This window comes from Agelaius phoeniceus, chromosome 20 (genome assembly GCF_051311805.1).
Source record: "Agelaius phoeniceus isolate bAgePho1 chromosome 20, bAgePho1.hap1, whole genome shotgun sequence".
NCBI lineage: Eukaryota > Metazoa > Chordata > Aves > Passeriformes > Icteridae > Agelaius > Agelaius phoeniceus.
In genome coordinates, this window is record NC_135284.1 from 10004015 (window position 1) to 10022845 (window position 18831).

The following is an 18831-nucleotide window of genomic DNA, read 5'->3' on the forward strand; positions in this document are numbered from 1 at the left end:
GAGCTGCTGCCTCACGGTTCCATCTCCTGCATCATTAGCAGAGCTCAACAGCAGCTCTTGTCTGCTCTTAGAGAGGCCCTTACCACTGCTAAGAGAAGCTGAATTACCATGGAGTGGTAATAAGATGCAGCTTTACTGCCTTTCATGATTTTATCTGAAGTCTCATCATCTTTTTTTTTGTTGTTATCTTAGATCCTTAAGTAATACCATTATGTGAAAGGCATTCTCTTTCATGAGGCTAAAAACTGCAATGCAAATAAAGCAAGCCTTGAATATACATCCTCTGGTTTTTGAAGCAGGTTCCTAAGAGGGGGCATTGACTTGTGGTAGGTTTTACACTTGAGACTGAAAACACTACAAAGTTTTGTTAAGCTGAAAGAGCAGTGAAGGATCTCCTCATTGTGACCTTCTGGTGTCTGAAGGGAGCCAGCAAGAAAGATGGAGAGAGTTTATTTACAAGGACAAAGGGAAATGGCTTCAAATGGACAGAGAATGGGTTTAGGTTGGATATAGGAATAAATTCTTCCCTGTGAGGGTGGGCAGGCCCTGGCACAGGGTGCCCAGAGCAGCTGGGGCTGCCCCTGCATCCCTGGCAGTGCCCAAGGCCAGGCTGGACAGGGCTGGGAGCAGCCTGGGACAGTGGGAGGTGTCCCTGCCCATGGCAGGTTGAGATAAGATGGTCTTTGAGGTCCCTTCCAAGCCAAACCATCTGGGATTCTGTGATCTCACCTAGGCAGAGATTTACCCCTTGTGCATATTTGCCATTAGTTAAGTGAAGTCCTTGTGCCATCCTCTGTGTCCTGTCCCTGTGTCCCACATCTGGGACTGTGCCTGTGTTGCTGCTATGGCCACAGCTGATCTGTTCCTTCTCCCAAGGCCTGGTGACTCCTGGGATCCCTCAGCAGTGTCACCCAGGGGGTGACAGAGGCAGACACTCATGTCTCTGGCATGGAAACATTTCCAGACAGTGCTGGGAATCTCAGGGTGCTGCCCATGCTCTGACAGGCTCTGGGAGTGTTTTCTTGGGCTGGGTGTCAGTGCTTGGTCCTGGAGAGGGAGGGGGGTGGATCTCCCCTGATCTCAGCAGGGCAGCAGGATTGCAGTGCACCCTCCCAGGGCTCAGCACAGCTCTCCCTCCCTGCTCCCAGCCTGTGCAGAGCCACCCCAAAGTGCAGCCAGGGGCAGGGACTGCTCATCCCTGCCCTTTATTCCCCACGGTGAATGGGGGGATTATCCATTGCAGCAGCTGCTTGGGGAAGAAAGAATGTTGGGATGAAGTAATCAAATCCTGCCAGGGATTGCACCACGTTGGGAGGAAATCTACTGAATAAACATAGTGGAAGATTTTCATAGGACTGTTGTGCAGAACCCCCTGCACCTTCCCCCTCCACACCTGCAGTGATGCTGCCAGGAGCAACTGCAGCTGCTCCCACTGCTCAGTGTGAGCTCTATCTCCTGGTAAATCTGGAGTAACCACACAAATCATTCCCTTGAAGGTTTTGGATGCTTTGGCAGCTGAGTTGGCAGTGTTGAGATAAAAGGGCTGCCTGGAGCACCCTGTGTTATCAGAGCATCCCTGTGAAATGCTTCCACTTGTTTCAGGGAATCTTAGCAGCTCCTTGCCTTTGAACAAGAGCAATTCTTTTTTTCTTTATGGTTTCTTTAGGTAATTTTGGGCTCCAGCATAACTGCTCCCATCCAAAGTCTTCTGGGCAGAGGTGGTTATAAAATTGTGGTGGAGCACATTGGCTTGTAGCTGTTAGAAAGATTTGGCTGTATGGATCTGATCTGGGATGCAGCAAGATCCCAGAGAATGCTGCTGTTCCTCATCAGGAGTCTGTGGGCAGGGAGATGACAAACTCAATTACAAAAGCACAATTATCTGGGTTATTCAAGATGAGAAAAACCAGCCCTGAGCATCAGGTGAGGTGTCCAGGCCACTGACAGCCCCAGCAGCAGCAGAGGAGGTTCTGTGTTAGCACAGGGAGAGTGAACTGTCCATGAACAGCCCCAGCCTCTAAATGCACTGGGATGATTCAGGGCAGTGACCTGTGGACAGCTCTATAGATATTTTAGTTCACTGCACCAAAACTGTCCAAATAGATGTAAATAATTAAAGGTTGAATAAATCTTAGAGCTTGGGATAGAAACTAGAGCTGCTCAGAGCAGCTGCTCAAGCTCTGAGGAGCAGCCTTTGCTCCTTGGGCTCCATCCCCTAAAAGCAGCTGAAATCAGGGTTTGGGGGTGCCCAGGCGGTGCTCACACCTGGGAAAGGGCACAGTGTGAGAACTGGGCTGGGATTGCCTTGGAAGAAATGGTGAGGACATCAGAGGGACAAAGATTAACGCTAGAAATACCTGCTGAAGTAATCACAGAGTGAGTGCCCAGAGCAGCTGGGGCTGCCCCTGCATCCCTGGCAGTGCCCCAGGCCAGGCTGGACAGGGCTTGGAGCACCTGGGACAGTGGGAGGTGTCCCTGCCATGGCAGGGGTGGCACTGGATGGGCTTTGAGATCCCTTCCAGCCCAACCCACTCTGTGGTTCTGTGATCTTCTCCCCATGCATAGCTCTGTGGCCCAGTCTTGATTTTGCTGTGCTCTGTCTCTCTGGAACACCATAATAACCCGATTTCCAAGCACTTTATTTTTTTTCCTGAGGTTTTTTTTGTGCAACAAAGATAGGCTTTTGGTCTGTACTTTGCAGAACCATTTAATGTTGTTTGTTTTTAATCTGTTGTGTGATTAAAATAGATTAATGTTGTTGTAACATAAAAACCCTCAGGGGGTTTTGTTCTCTTTGTAAATATTCTCTAGGATCTCTTCTGTCTTCTAAACTGTGTGTAGGGAGAGTGTTTAATGGGACCTGGGGAGAAAAGAGACACATATTAAACTTAATATAAGAATTTAATTTTTAATAAGTTTCATTTGGGGTTAGAGTATTCATATTGGAGTGGAAATTAAAGTGTCTAAATGCTTTGTGTGTAAGCTGTTGGAAGATCTTTAAAGAGACATTCAGGGGAAAATCTTCCTTTCCTTCTTTATCTGATCTTAAAAATACAAAATTAGAGAAGCCAGTGCTTGATGTCATGCACTGATATTTAACCTGGTTTTGCTTTGAGCTGTCTTTAGGTGATACAGAGAGGGTTTGTGTGCAGGGAGTGGCGTGTCCTGCCCTCTCCAGCAGATCCTGCTGCTCCTGTGACCCAGGGATGGGGCTCTGCAGGGCTGTGCTGCCCACAGGGACCTGGACAGGAGTCAAGAGCCTTGCAGTGTTCCTGGCTGTGTGGAGCAGAGGAGAGGTGAACCAGGCTGGATGTGCCACTGCGGGTTTTACCAGGGTCCAGCAAAGGGCCTGTGATCTCTCCAGGCTTGTGGGTGAAAAGAAGATCAGTCACTTCATAAATGTGCTCTGGTCTTTGGCTGGGAGCAGCACTTTGCTGTTTTATTCAAGCTTAGGGAGATTTTTGCTTTGTGTTTGGTGAGAGCAGCTCTGATGCTGGCAGCCTGGAGAGGAGGGGGGAGCTGGGCTGCAGGCAGCTCCTGCTGTGCTTTGGGCTCTGCCAGGCCAGAGTCACACCTGAGGGGAGCCAGCACCTCTCCAGCCAGCACCCCTGCACGTTTGGCTGCCACCTGCAGAGGCCATGGTTTGGGATGAGAGGTGTTTGCTGCATCTCTCCCCTCTGTGGGGCTGTCCCTGGTGGCCACGGGCTGCTGCAGAGGCCCCAGCACGGTCACTGTGGGTGGGTCCATTACCCCGAGCTCCTGGGGCTAAATCACAAGCTGAGCTGATTTCTCTGCAGCTGGTAACTTGCACAAGTGTGTCACCAGTCCTTCTAGAGGAGGGGATGTCACTCAGCAAGCTCCAGCTGCAGCCACCAGCCCTGCTGCAGGCACATCCCCAGCCGGGCATTAGTTTAACACCCCGGATTTATCTTGGCATTGTGGGCTCTTTCTGTCTTCATGGGGAGGCATCAGGATTTCCTCAGGCTCTTTGTAGGATTAAGACCTTCCCATGGCATCGTGACAAGGAGGAAATTTAAGAAACAAGAGTGTTTAACTTAGAGCTAATCTGGTCCTTGTGAAGGAGGGGGATTAGATTGGTAAATTCTCCTTCTGGGCAGGTTTGTGCCATGGTGGCACCAGGGGAAAAAACCTCTGTGGAAAAGGAGCTCCAGCCTGATAGTGTGGGGAGCTGGGAGGAGGAAAGAGAGGGATTTTGAGTCCAGGAATGAGCTGTGAAATGGCCATAGAGCTGTTCTGTCCTTAAGGAAGAAGGGAGGGAATGGATGGAGTCCTGTGGGAGAGGAGGGGGCACGCACTGGGCTTTTCTGGGGTCACTTCTGAGTCCCCAACACTGAGCAGTGCCAGCAGAGTCCTTCCCCACAGGGAGCCAGGCTGGATGTCAGAGTCCTTCCCCACAGGGAGCCACAGGAGGGCTGGAGAGGGACTGGGGACAAGGCATGGAGGGACAGGACACAGGGAATGACTCCCAGTGCCAGAGGGCAGGGATGGATGGGATACTGGGAATTAGGAATTGTTCCCTGGCAGGGTGGGCAGGCCCTGGCACAGGGTGCCCAGAGCAGCTGGGGCTGCCCCTGGATCCCTGGCAGTGCCCAAGGCCAGGCTGGACATTGGGAGCAGCCTGGGACAGTGGGAGGTGTCCCTGCCATGGCAGGGGTGGCACTGGATGGGCTTTGAGGTCCCTTCCAACCCAAACCATTCCATGATTCTGTGATCTCCTCCTGTACTTATTTCCTGGGCCACAGAGTTTTGTGTCTGCTAAACCCTTCTGTTTATCTCAGAACTCACTTTGTATCTAGGGTTTGTTTTTCAGCCTTGCTTGAAGAGGAGTAGCTTAGAGAAAACACTTCATGTGTTCATGGTGGCACCACCTCACCCCTCCTGAGGGAAACCTGTTAAACGTTTTCAGCAGTTTCCAGTAAAACTGGTGGTAGCTGGTAAATGTTAAATAGGAATTTTCTTTCCCCTTGGAGTCAGAAACAAACTTTAGGAAGCTGGAAGTGAGTGCTGGAGAGCTTCCAACACAATGTCAGGCTTGGCATCTCCCGGGAGCAGGAGGGGTTGGATCCCTCCAGACGTGGAGGGTGAGGAGCAAGTGTGGGTCCTGACCTGCAGCCTGAACCATTTGCTTCTGCTGCCCTCCCTCCTTCCCCCAGAATCAATTTGACAGCCTTGTCTTGATAATAATTAAAATGAATCCTCCCCACAGGGGCAGTGGCCACAGTTGTGTATGTGTGTACTCGTGCACAAGTGTGCAAGTAAGTGCACACACCTGTGGGATAAATGTGTGTCATACTGGGTTGATCTGTTGAATGGAGCCACAATAGTTTCCTATGGGCCTATGTGATTTTCCGTGTATTTTCTGTGTATTTTCTGTGTATTTATATTGATTTTTGTGTATTTGTATTGATTTTCTGTGTATTTATATTGATTTTCTGTGTATTTGCTTTGTTGCACTGGAGATCAGTACAGTTTCAGCCTTCTGCATGTTGTGGAAGGATTATACATGATTTGATGTATCAGTGGTTGTCAGGGCCCCATGGCAAAGCAGGTACATGAGCTCAGGACATGATTATTGAATGCTCATGGCTGTCAGCTGCACAGGAAAGGGAAAAAACCCAGCGAGGTACTTCTCAAACATCTCAAACACAACAGGGAGTAGTACCAGGAAAGAATATATTTTATCTTACATTTACTTACTCAAATGCTTGCTTTGAACCACAGTGAGGAGTTCTGGCATTCTGCCAAGCTTGAGTTTGACCTTTTTTAAAAATCCTTATTATTATTCTCATGAAACGAATACAGAGCGGCCTTAAGCAAGAACTGATTCTTGTTTTACACCAGCCCCTGCCCTGGAAAGCTCATCATCTAAATCCTAGCAAAGGAAACAGGACCAAGCACTGACCTAACTGCATCTTGAGGGAGCTGGAGCAGAACTTTAATCTTCTAGTCTAGTGCACTGTCCCTGAATCACGGTGATTTTCCATAGTTCACATCATTTTCTCTCTATATTTGAAGATGTTGCAAGATGAGTTTGCCCAACACATCCTCGAGGGTTATTGCTAAAAGCTCCTCGTAGCCTTGCAAGAAGGATGTGCTTGGGCATATCTATTACCTATTAAACCTGGTGAAATAGTGCAGCTTTCCCATGTCATAACAAATCACACCCGTGCCAAAATAGCTGCAAACATTCTCTAGGACTTAATGAGCTCCTGCTGCTTCACAGTGGTCCAAACAAGTTGTTATTGTGGCTGTTAGAGAGTGCAGAATTATATTATTGAAGCAGCCTCATAAAAAGACGAGATGGGTGTCAGGCAAGGCAGTCCCACACGCAGGGAGGTGTGGGGGGCACACAAAGGCATTTCTTCCCCATGGTAATGCAGTTTATAGATGTGTAATCTTCTCTAATTCTGGTATGATTAAACAGAAGATGTCTTTCTTCCTGAAGTTTCTTCTAGCTGTAAGAGAGGACAAAATAGGGAGAGGGAAATATTTCATATTTCTATTATGCATAAAGCAGCCCTGGATCCCAAAATGAAGCAAAAGAGGGAATTTGAGGAGCTAAAGTCCACTCTGACTTTCAAGATCTTCTCTCAAAGAAGCTTCCACACACTGTCATAAAAATGTCAGTGTGAAATATCTGAGCAAGAGCAAATTGAACAATCTGGTGATTCTAGTGCCTTCATCTGGAGTCTCATGCCTGCAAGGGTGTGCAAAAGTCAATAAGTGGAATTGGAGGTTATTGATTATTTCACTGGGCTGCTGTTGAAACATCATATGTGCTTGATTTGGTCTTCAAGCACCCGGTAAACACTTGGGTTTAGTTTTACCTCCCTTTGTGAAAAGAATTGAAAATACTATAAAACTGAAAGTGTCTGCAGTTTTTTTCCCCAATTTTGAAGTATTTTTCTTAAACTTAAATAAATGTTATTTGTCAAGGTTCCCCTCATTCCAAGATGGAGATTTCATGCCACAGGTGGGGGCTATGCATAATTTCTAAGGGACTGAACTTTCTGTTGGACACTGCCACCTGCAGCCCCATGGATTTTAGGATGTCTGCATTAGATGTCTCCTCCTGCCTCAGCTTCTTGGAAACCAAAACTATTTCAGAAATTGCCTTTTTACTTTTAAGCTGAAAGAGAGTAGGTTTAGGTGGGATATTGGACAGGAATTGTTCCCTGTGAGGGTGGTCCCCAAGGCCAGGCTGGACAGGGCTGGGAGCAGCAGGGACAGTGGGAGGTGTCCCTGCCATGGCAGGGGTGGAATGGTTGCAAGGTCCTTCCAAGCCAACCCATTCTATGGTTCTGTGACCCAAAGTGCTGTAGCCCTGGGGAAGGAGTCAGTCTGTCCCTAGGAGTGTGGGGGGACAGAAGCAGCTGCCTTTGCTCCAGCTCTGCAAAGCCCCCTCTGTGCCCTGATGGGCCTGGGAGCTCAGCACAAGCTGCAGTGCTCCCATGGAGGGATGTGTGCCCTGATGAACGGTCTAGGACAGGATCAACAGAGAGGGGAAAAATAAAATGAGATGTGAGTTGTTCAGCTGTTGAGGTGAAAATGAAAGTTGAGCAATAAAACCTTTTTTGACAGGTTACCTGTGCTGGGTGGGAGAGGTTGGGATATTGCAGGGATATCCAGGCCAACTCTGCAGAGCATGGATCCAGAGGAGGGGCTGTGGAATGGCTGGGACATTTTCTCCTTCCCTCTCCACACCAGTCACCCAGACACAGTGGGAATCCCTGGTGGGCAGTTTTGCAGCCTTCAGGCTGCTCATTCCTTGCTGGAAGGGCTGAGGGAGCTGGGGCTGCTCAGCCTGGAGAGGAGCCCCAGCTGAGAGGGGCCCTCAGCCCTGGGTGTCCCTGTGTGCAGGGAGGGGCAGAGCAGGGCCCGGGCTCGGCTCCAGGCCCAGCAGTGGCACCAGAGCCACGGGCAGGGCCTGAGCCCAGAGCTGCCCCTGCCCAGGAGGCACAACTTCTGCCCTGGGCAGTGCCCAGCCCTGAGCAGGCTGCCCAGGGAGGGGCTGGAGTCTCCCTCAGCGGGGATCCTGCAGAGCCCTGTGCACACAATGCTGTGCCCTGTGCTCTGGGATGGCCCTGCCTGAGCAGGGAGGTGCCACCAGGGACCCTCTGGGCCCCTCCCAGCCTGGCCCAGCCTGGGGTTCTGGCACAGTTGGCACAATGTGCTGGCCTGGGGACAGTGTCCACCGCCACCCTCAGCTGCAGGACACTCAGTGCCCCAGTCTGGCTGCCAGGGGCTGTAGCAGGAGCCAGCTGGGAGGTTTGGGGGCACCTTTGGTGCCCTGACTGGAAGATCCCGAGCAGGTCCATCCCCAAGGCCTGGCAGTGCCACTGCACCAGCTGGTGCCTCTGAGCCCAGGTGTCTGTGTCACATTAATCCCCAGATCAAACAATCAGCTGCTGCCTAATCAGGAGGTGACTCCCTTCACATCCAGTTAAATATGTGCATAACTTGAGGGAGGTCTGCCACTGAGCCCTGGTGGTTTAGGACCTGCAGTGGGTGCTGCTGTGCAGGGTGAGGGACAGGAGCAGCTCTTCAGGCATTCCTTCCAGCAGCAGCACTGTTGGAAGCCAGTTTTGCCAGGTCAGACAAAGGGTGATTCTAGAAAAGGGGGAATGAAGAGGGAAGAGGTTACTTTGAATTCCATCTGTTTCCCCAGAGCAGCTTATAAAACAGCCCCACATCAGGGCAGGGCAGGGCCAAGGGTTGGGGCCTCAAGCACTGGTCAACAGCACCACTGTTCAACAGGTTCTTTAAATTTTTCATGTAAAAGAAATTTTATGAAGTTAATTTGAAATATTCTGGCAATTTTGTAGTGTGGGAATAAGGAGATGGGTTCTCATCTCCCTGCCTCACACGCTCCAAGGAAGGTTCAGGTTGGATAGTAGGAAAAAATTTCTTCACTGGAAGAGTGGTTAAACACTGGCAGAGGCTGCCCAGGGCAGGGGTGAAGTCCCCATCCCTGGAAGGGTTCAAAAGACAAGAGGATTCAGCACTTTGTGGTGTGGTTTAGTGTGCGTGGGGGTCAGAGGTTGGATTTGATGATCTCTGGAGGCATTTTCCAACTTTAATGGTTCAGTGATTCTATAAAAGGAAGAAAAGGAAATTGTAAGTTGAGTTGTAGAGCTCCCTGGTGGAAGGTAACGTTAAGGTAGAGAGTTTAGGAGGGTTCAGAGGATTATTAGATGTTTACAGAAATAATAAAAAAGTTATCACATTTCTGCCAGGTGGGATATCAGTTTGCCAGAGGAAGAAGCCCTCAAGGTTCCTCATGTGAACCAGCCTCGTGGTGGGAGGGCTTGGAGAGGTTTCCTTGTGTGTGGGCTGGGGCTGAGTGAGAGGCTCCTGTTGTCTCACTGCATCTGCAGCTGGCAGGAATGAGGAGCAAATCCCAGATGGAATGAACCACTGATGCTCTGCACCACTTGTGAGCTCTGGTTTCTGCTAAAGTACGGTGGGTTTGCTGTACTGACACTCACTGCCTTCTGCAGAGAGAACAGGAACATGAAGCACTGCTGGTGAAGAGTACAAATTGTTAATAAAGAGCCTTTGCTCTCAGTGCTGGGAAGCAGCTGCTGCCAGTGTGGGGCTGGCAGGGTGAGCACCCCAGTTCCTTCCCAGTGCTGAGGGTGCAGTGGGGCCCTGGGGCTGGGCAGGGGGGAGCCACACACCCCAAATGTCCCAGCTGACAGCTGAGCAAACTTCAGAGCTCCCAGCTGAGGGTGGTGATATTGGCTCTGAGGATTAGCACAGCAGGTAGCTGTGCTGGCACAGGGCAGGGTTGGGCTGAGGGATAAGTACACATTCTTTTATTATTGCAGCTAATGGGAATCTGCCAGCCTTTGAGGCACAGAAAGGCTCACTGGCCACCTGTGAGCTAATCACAAAGATTTGCCTCATTCTGTATTTCAGCTCACTTGGAGCCTGTAATCTAATTTCCAGACAGAGATGAGAAGAGTGAACAATTCATTTTCTGCTTTACATGGCTGTGCTGGTAAACTTTTAATCCTTTTAGAATTACAGTTCCCTGTCACATGGAGGCAACACCACACAGTCCTGCTCATGAGGCTGGAGGCTTTGGATTCGCCATTGCTGGATAATAATTAGCCTCAGCAGCAAGGCACAACATGAATCAAAATTAAAGTGAGGAGCACAGGACATTTTTCAAATGCTATTATGAATCATACACAGGCTAATGATTCCAGTTTGGATAGAAAATCCCCACGTTTGGGGCCATCCGCAGCCTCAGATATCACACCCCAATGTTGGTGTCCTCTTGCATGTGGGACACTGCTGTGCCAGTCCTGTGTCCTGCCAGCTCATTAACCACATCCCAGGGACAGTGTGGGGCACATCTGACTTTAATCTTCATTGCTTGCCACTTATTGTGGCTGTTCAGGTTAAGAGTGAGGCTGTGGGCTGAACTGAGCTGGAGGTGCTGTGTTGGCTGTGAGCACAGTGCTCATTCCTGCTGCTGTGTTTAGGGTGTGCTCAGCCTCCCAGACAGCTCCTCCTTCACAACAAAACCACCCTGCCCTGCTGCTCTGCTGTGTTCACTCTGGACAGGTCAGCTGGTGTGTCCTGAAGGTGAGCCCTGCTCGTGGTGATGTGCAAAGGCACTTGGACAGGGTGTTTTTAGTGATCTGTGTGGGCAGGGCACAGAGGATCCACAACTCTGGGGTCAAACACCTCAGTTGGAGCTGCCCTGAAGATGTCTGCCTCAGGAGTGAAGAGTGGCTCACAGGGACCATCACACTGACTTTGTACCTTTGCTTGAATTTTGCTTTCAAACAATTTGCAAAGAGCTGGGTGTTAGTGGGCACATATAATTAACACATTTAATATGACAATTTGTTGACCAGAAACAATAAAATCTCATTTCTGCACTTGTTCATACAGCCCAGACCAGAAGAATCCTTTCTGGGCAGTTGGAGCAGAGGGCTGGATAAGCCCTGGCACAGCTGCCCAGGGCAGTGGTGGGGTCACCAGCCCTGGAGGGAGTTAAAAGGTGTCCAGATCTGGCATGTGGGGACATGGGTTAGTGGTAGCCTTGGCAGGGCTGGACTCAGTGATCTTAGAGAGCTTTTCTAACCCTGATGACTCCCTAATTCTCTAACATCAGTCTTTTTCTCTGCAGCATTGGAAACTCAAGGGAAATAGTGCCAAGCATGAGAACAGTATAAAGTGACCCTGATGGTGGAGCTGGGATGTGGAAGCTCAGCAAAGTTTCCTTGAGCTGAAATAGTTGTAATTGAAAATGGGAATTCTCATGGTGCTGAGCTCCATCTTAGTGTTAGCAAGTGGTTTTGATCTCTCTGCTTATATTGGCATCATGCCTTTAAAATCAGAAATTCTTTGGCTGTAAAGAACAAATTCACAGAGGAGCCAGGGCTGTGTGGCTGGTGAGCTGGGGGTGTGGCACCTCAGGGGGAATAGATGTGTTATTTTGCTGTATAAACATAACACACACATCCTTGGGGTCCTTGGTGTATTCAGTGAGCTGTCAGGTTACATTTGATCAGTGTTCACAGGGTTATACCTTTCAGGCTGCTTTTGAAAGCTGGTTTTGTTCAAGCTCATTCAAGTAATCCTGTCACACACAAGTGGGATGAGCAGGTGTCATGGGCATTTCAGGGAATATTGTGGATCTGTAGCCAAGGCAAATCAATAAGTAGGAGAGGCTATTGATAAACTCAAGATATTTTTCTCTCCTTGTCCTCTGATGAGGTTAACCCTGTACTGAGGTGATGTCCCTATTGATAATTGGAGAAAATGATCCAGCCTTGCAGTGTTTTCTGGTTTTAATTGATTATTGTCTTGTACTGTCACCTCATTTACTCTGGGCAGGTTTGAAATGTGCTCCCACCCTTGTGCTATGCCCATGAGGGGTCACAGGGTGTTCTTGTGACAGCCAAAAGAGGAGAGAGGAAGGCAGAGAGGGGCTTTGGAGAAAGGGATGGAGAGACAGGACACAGGGAATGGCTTCCCATTGCCAAAGGGCAGGGATGGATGGGATATTAGGGAGAAATTCCACCCTGTGAGGGTGGGCAGGCCCTGGCACAGGGTGCCCAGAGCAGCTGGGGCTGCCCCTGGATCCCTGGCAGTGCCCAAGGCCAGGCTGGACATTGGGGCTTGGAGCAGCCTGGGACAGTGGGAGGTGTCCCTGCCATGGCAGGGGTGGCACTGGATGGGCTTTAAGGTCTCTCCCAACTCAACCCATTCTGGGATTCTATAACTCTTGAGATTTAGGTGCATAAAAAGCCCCTGGTTTTTGCCACAATTCCAGAGAATCCTGGCAGAAAGTCCCAGGTGTTTGGGTCTAAAGCAGTTTTGAGCAGAGATCAGGAGCAGAGCTCATGGTTGGGCAGGTGAGATTTGTATCCTGGCTCCAAGGTTTGTGCAGCACTTTGGGAAGAGCCTTGTGCTGGTGCTGGAGGGGTGGGAAGCACAGCCTGGCCCCACAAGGGATTTCTGTGTTTCTGGGTGTGTTTTAGAAGGATTGCCATGACAAAACCTGAATGTCTTTGATTAAAATGCAGAATTGAAACAGGAAGGTGAAACTCTTTGATCACAAACCCATTATTAGTAAAGAATATTCCCCAGTGACTTTGTCAGCATCACTTCCCACCTGGGAAGTTTTCCAGCCCCTTTGGGAGCCCCTTCAGTCATCCCTCAGGACCTGGCTGTGGAATACTTTGGGGCTGTGTAGTTAATAATGTCATTTATTGATTCCCAGCTGGATGGGTTAGGAAGTCAAGAGATTTTATTGGAAATAAACCTTTGGCTGTGTGTGTTGAAGCAGGATTGAGTTCTTGCAGGCTCTGTGAGTGTGTTACACCTGTCTGCAGTTCCTTCTTATTTACTAAAGTGCCAGGATTCCTGACAGACAGGTGCTTGGATATTCCCTTTCCTTCCCTCTAGAAAGCTTTACCCCATTCCTTTGTACTAAATCAAGAGGTGCTTTAAAAAAATGAAATAAGTGCTGTCATATGCTCCCAGTGTACAGCTATAGGAGTTACATTTATGGAGAGTGTTCTCTTTAACAGCTGGATGAAATAAATGGTTTAATGTGCAGCATTGGAGAACTCTGCACTCTCAAATCAAGGCCAGAAGCGGCTCAATGACTGAAGAATTGTCAGCATCTTGTGCAATCCCACTAAGTGCTTCTTTTCATTGATCTGCAACTTCACTGTTGACAATTAAATCCCTTTCAGTGCAGAGGATAAACATTTTTAACAGGAGGTAGCAAAATCTTTTGTCCTGAATGATTTTCTTCTCTGTTTTATAATTAAGTACAAAGTGTGTCACCAGCCTTGCTGTTCACTTGTGCTAAATACCTGCTCACTGTGGAGTAATTGCTATCAGCAGATGACAGAGCTGCGAGGAGCTGTGCTTTCGAAGGCATGTTCTTCATTTGCATAATCAAATGCTTTGTTAGTGTCCTTGGAAATTAGGATGAAAGATGACTGTGTGCTAAAAATGAGAAATTGTTTTTAGCAAATTATGTGTATCCAGTACAGCAGCTGAGCTGCTCTGGGGCCTGTTTGATGTGTGTTGGCTGCTGCAGCCACAGCCTCCTCCCTCTGGCAGGAACAGCTCCTGGCACCTGCCTTCCCCATGCAGATACTGCACTGACCAACGTCTCATCAATATGAAATGGACAATCAGGGCTGCAATCTAATTAATTATTTCAAGCCTTGTAAAGTGCTTGTAAAGAGCTGGTGGGCTGTGGGGCAGATGCATTCCAGGACTCCAGAGATGTCCTGGGGGTTTGTACCAACTCCCCACTTGTCCATGGTAAAGCTGGAGAAAATGGGTTTGAAAGGTCTGGGTTTTTAACTTGCATTAAGAAGTCTGGAGAAAATTTGAGTTAGGCAGATACAGTGTTGTCCAGAGTTCAACTTACCAAAGCAGTGAAAGAAAATTAATACTATTTTAAAATTAAATGATGGAATAGAATATTTATTTGGTAGGCTGAATGCTCAGTTCCAAATATAATGCTGCAGAACACTGAAAACTCCTAGAATTTTCCCACTTGTGCAGTAAGGACTTTGAACCTAATCCTAAACTTTCCTCTCAGGAAAGTGGAAAATTTAGTGCTGGTTCTGAGTTGATCTCTGAAGTTGCCTGAGGCCAGGTGTGGAGGCTGAATCTGGATGCAGGCAGGAGGAGCAGTGACAGAGTATGGCACAGCCTCCTTTCTGGATGGCATCCAGACCTGGCTGTCTCACACCTGGACACAGAAAAGTTGGATGATTTTATGTTTGGGATAAAAGTTTGGCCACTGTGAGTTTGACACGGTCCTGCAGGGGTGTCCCTGAGGGGATTTCATTCCCCAGGCCAGGGATGCCCAGAGCACTCGGGACTGGCCGGGCTGGGGGTGGCCATGGCACACCCTGTGCTGGCTCTTGGCACCTCCTGTGCTCTTTGGTGCTCCTGAACCATCTGCAAACACCTTGGCCTGGCACAATGAGGGGGTTCTGCACTGATTCTCTGGGAATGTCACATCTGGCAATTCCAACAGGGCCTTTTTGTCAGTGGAGAGCAGCTGGGCTGTCCCTGTGGCTGTGGTGTTCCCAATGGCCACCCCTGGCCAACCTTGGCCTCTTTGGCACCACACGGGTGGGACACAGGAGCCAGAACACAGAGTTTGGGTCAGATTTTAGTGGTTTGCACATTAGGAAGAGAGACAGTGATGGAAAGCTGCATATTGCCTGTATTTATTACACAAATCCATGTCTCCAGAGGGAAGTGTTTGCTGGCCCTCCCAGGTGCAGAGTCTCTCTGGGTCACCTGGGTTACCTACAGGTGTCCCTAGGGTGGCCTTGACTGCTCCCTGGTGTGATGATAGTCACATACAGAGTAGGGTCATGTGGAGGAGACTGGAGTTCTGTGTGTTTGAGTGAAAAAGAGAGGAATTTGAGATTTAAAGTACATCAAAGGGCACAGGGATGGAAGATAGTGAAAGCTGCATTTCCTGTCTGGGAAATGCCAATGTTCCTCAGTCCTCAGCATCAAATTCTGGCTTTATTCCTTTTGTAGTGGAAGACTGGCTGTTGGTGGATGCAGTATCAACCCAGTGGAAATAGGGGAGCCTGTGTCAGCATGGAAGTTATATCACAGTCATTGCTCTCCTGAATCCCAGTGCAGTAATTCCAGTTTATCCAAAGCAGAGTGTAGAGACATCCAGCAAATAAAGTTAGCTTGGTGCTTGCTTAGCTGTTGGGTGGAGATGAATTCCTCTGATGATAAACAGCCTCAGAAAGTTGGGTTTTCAGTGTCATAGTGACATTAAGGGTTTTTTTCCCCAGAGTTTCTGCACTGAGCCAGTCAGGGTAGGAAAAGAGCAATCTTGTCTGTGTGACCTTGAAGTGCTGTTGATGAGGACTGGAGCCCTCCTCATGAAACCTGTGATTGGTGGCGTTTATCACTGAGGGGGGATTTCAACTCCCCAAATAGATGCAGTGGGCTGGAGAATTGGTTCTGATTTATCCCTCATGGTTATCAGCAGGCAGGGCTGTGTGTGCTGGGACTCCTGCACAGCTGGGCTGGGCCACAGTGTGGGTGCACTGGTGTGACACAGGGGAGGCAGAACCCACGGGCACAGCTGCTGGGAATAACATTTATATTACTGCAGGCAGCATCTCCCAGGGATAGCACTCAGGGCTGTGCACTGGGGGTGTGAGCAGCAGCAGCAGGGAACACCCAGGAGACAGGGGCATCCCCAGCCCTTTTCTGCTTGGGAGGAGGAGCAGGTCCCAGCACTGAGCTGTGCTGAATAAATGTGACACATGAGAGAGGCTAAAGGAAAGGATTTCATGAATGCACTAAGAGCAAGGTGTTCCCTCTAGGTTTGGAAGTATCACCTCTGCAGGATTTCCAGACCACCTGCTAGAGCCATGCAGTAGGGCATTACTGGTCACAAGCCTGAGTCCTCAAAGCCATTGTGTAAAAAACTCCAATGAACCCAAAAATTTGTAACTCCTACAGCCATAAGGACTGGGAACATAGATCCACTTATTCCTGAACAAAACTGTTGCTCATTTCTCTCCTCCTGGGGGACCTGCCTTGGCAAATGTGTGGATCACACTCTAACTTGTAATAATGTTTGATCAAAGAGGATTGATCCAAAGAGTTAATGCAAGCAAAGTTTCCTTTACCTAGAACCTGCAGTTTATTGCAGTGACATAGACCTTGGGCATAAGGCAGAGTAATTGTTTTTATCACTCTGGAGTCCCACTCTTCCCCTCATAATCATCCCATCCAAGTTGATGGAGGAGCCTCTCTGCCTGTTACAGGTATTCCAGGAGTGAATAAAGAAGGTCCTCATAAAATAAGCCCTCTTTCTTGCTTCCTTTTTCTCCTCTTTACCTCCCTTTTGCCTCCCTTTGTCCCCTTTTCCGCCACCTCCTGTCTACAACCTGTGAAAATCCTCTGCTTTACCAGGCTTTTCACCCTTGCACTGGGCCTGTAAAACACTTAGGGAGCAGGTCCTGGTTTATTTTTGATCTGTTAATGAAATTAAACTCAGCTGATGCCATGTTTGTGACACATGGCTGTCAGGCTGCCTCCAGGGATGTGATGGTTGGCAACATGTGCCCAGGCCATGGGCTGGCAGAGTTCACTCCCCATCCTTTGAATTTCACTCCTTTACTTCAGGGTTTGCACAAAGGAGCTGTCAGCAATTTTCTCTGAATGGATATTCTTTCATTATGCATTTAGTCATTTTATCCCTTAAAACTGGCACAAGGAGGAGTAAAGTTGTCTTTTCTTAGGGCTATTTAGAACACTGGACACTTTTTAAATTCTAAGCTTGTCCCAAGCCCCTTCAAACCTTGCATGTTTCCTTTGGGCTCTGTTTCTGTAGTTGCTGAAGGTTTAAGTCAGCTGTTCTAAGCTGTGGTGCAATATGGCCCTAAATGGGTTCCTGATCCCCCACCTGCAGCACCTTTCCCAGTCTTGGTCAGCAACATTCCCCTGGATTTGTTCCAAGGGGTGCCATGGATCAGATCCACACTGGCAGAAGGTTTGGGGAGCAGTTCCAATGGGAAATTGCTGTGGAGCCCCAGTCAGCAAAACTCGAATGTACATATGTTAAAATTATAATTATATTCATTATTATTAAAGAGTTGGGAAATAGAAGTAAGTCACTCCATGATCAGCCAAACTAAAGAAGCCTGGGCTGCTGCTAGTGTGTGTTCTAAAGTTCAGATCTTGTGTCATGGGGAAGGGAATGGAGCCCCAGGAGCAGCTGAGGGAGCTGGGCAGGGGCTCAGCCTGGAGCAAAGGAGGCTCAGGGGGGCCCTTGTGGCTCTGCACAGCTTCTGACAGGAGGGGACAGCCGGGGGGGTCGGGCTGTGCTCCCAGGGAACAGGGACAGGAGCAGAGGGAACGGCCTCAGGCTGGGCCTGGGGAGCCTCAGGGGGGACATCAGCAGGAATTTCCCCATGGAAAGGGGGCTCAGCACTGGCACAGCTGCCCAGGGCAGCAGTTCAGTCAACAACCATGGAAGTGTTCAAAAAACAAAACATGTGGATGTGGTAGTTGAGGACATGATTTAGTGGTGAACATGGTGAGGGATTGAACTTGGTGGATCTTTTCCAACTTTAACCATTCAGTGAGAAGCCCGGAGCTCCTGTGGCGGTGGCTCCCTCAGAGGGTCAGTTCCCTCAGCTTGTTCCCTCAGTGAGGGATTATGATGAGAAACAACAATGGAGAACAGCAGCGCTAAACAGGGCCTGTCTTCTCTGCCATGTGTTTTATTTGAAGAGAGTTACTGGGACAGGTGGATTTGATTCAGTTTCACGTTCGCCTGGATGGTTCTTGATGGAAACAAAATGGAGCTACCCACTCGGAGTGAGTGGCCCAGCAGTGGCTTTGGGTTGGCCTGTCTGTGTCACCTTTAACCATTTTCTCTCTCTGTTCTTGTTGCAGATAAAGAGGTGGGAGTTGGTGCACTTGCTGACAATGACGACTCTGGTGCTAGGGGCCCAGCTGTCCCCAAAATATCAGGACTAGAAAGGAGCCAAGAGAAGAGCCAGGACAGCAGCAAAGACCCAATACTTGAGCCTGTGGTGCCTAAAGACCCCCGTCCTCAGGTGACGCCGCCGCCGCTGGAGCCACCTCCCGAGGGCCGCTGCCCCAGCCCCGCGCTCGCCTCACGCCCCGAGGCTCCGGCCCCAGCGCCCGCCCCGGCCGTGCCGGTGCCCCCGGCCCCCGAAGAGCCCGGCCGCCCTCCTGCCGGCCAGCCCTGCGGCCAGCACTCGGGCCAGCCCTCCGGCCAGCCCTCCGGCCCGCCCCCGGCCGGCCCGCACCCGCCGCGGCCGCAGTCGCCGCTGCCCCCGGCGCACTCGGCCCTGCCCGCCGTGCAGCCCCATCCCCAGAGCCTCTCGCAGCCGCTCTCTGCCTACAACAGCAGCAGCTTGAGCCTCAACAGCTTAAGGTAGGTGTACAGAGAGGGGTCTGGGATGCTGGGCTGAGCCTGGAGGGGAATTGGATAAAGAAGGGACAGCACAGCCCATCCCATCCCATCGCATCCCTGGGAAGTAAAGGGCACTCGGTGCGTTTAACCTCAATTCATGCCCTGAAATGAGCCAGGATCACTCTCTGTGACCTGGTGATCCCATAAACTGGTATTTTAAGTTCATTTGCTTTGGATTTTTTTCTCTGCTGTACGTGGGTTTTTGGAGGGAATTCTACACAGTGTATGTAGATCAGGGGAAGAAAAGCCCAGTTCCTGCGCTGGGCTGCTCACTGAAGGCTGACAGTTTTGCCCTTCCATCCCTGTAAATATCTGTTTTC

General features: G+C 49.6%; 1 protein-coding gene across 8 annotated transcripts in view; it reads left to right on the forward strand.

Moving 5' to 3' along the window:
* Positions 1 to 18831, forward strand: part of AUTS2 (activator of transcription and developmental regulator AUTS2) — an 807993-nt gene that overhangs the window by 761793 nt on the left and 27369 nt on the right. For all 8 annotated transcript variants that reach the window (XM_077188843.1, XM_077188841.1, XM_077188846.1 and 5 more), the window contains one exon: positions 17965 to 18472. In XM_077188843.1, coding sequence (XP_077044958.1) covers positions 17965 to 18472 — 508 coding nt within the window. The remainder of the gene's footprint in view (positions 1 to 17964; positions 18473 to 18831) is intronic.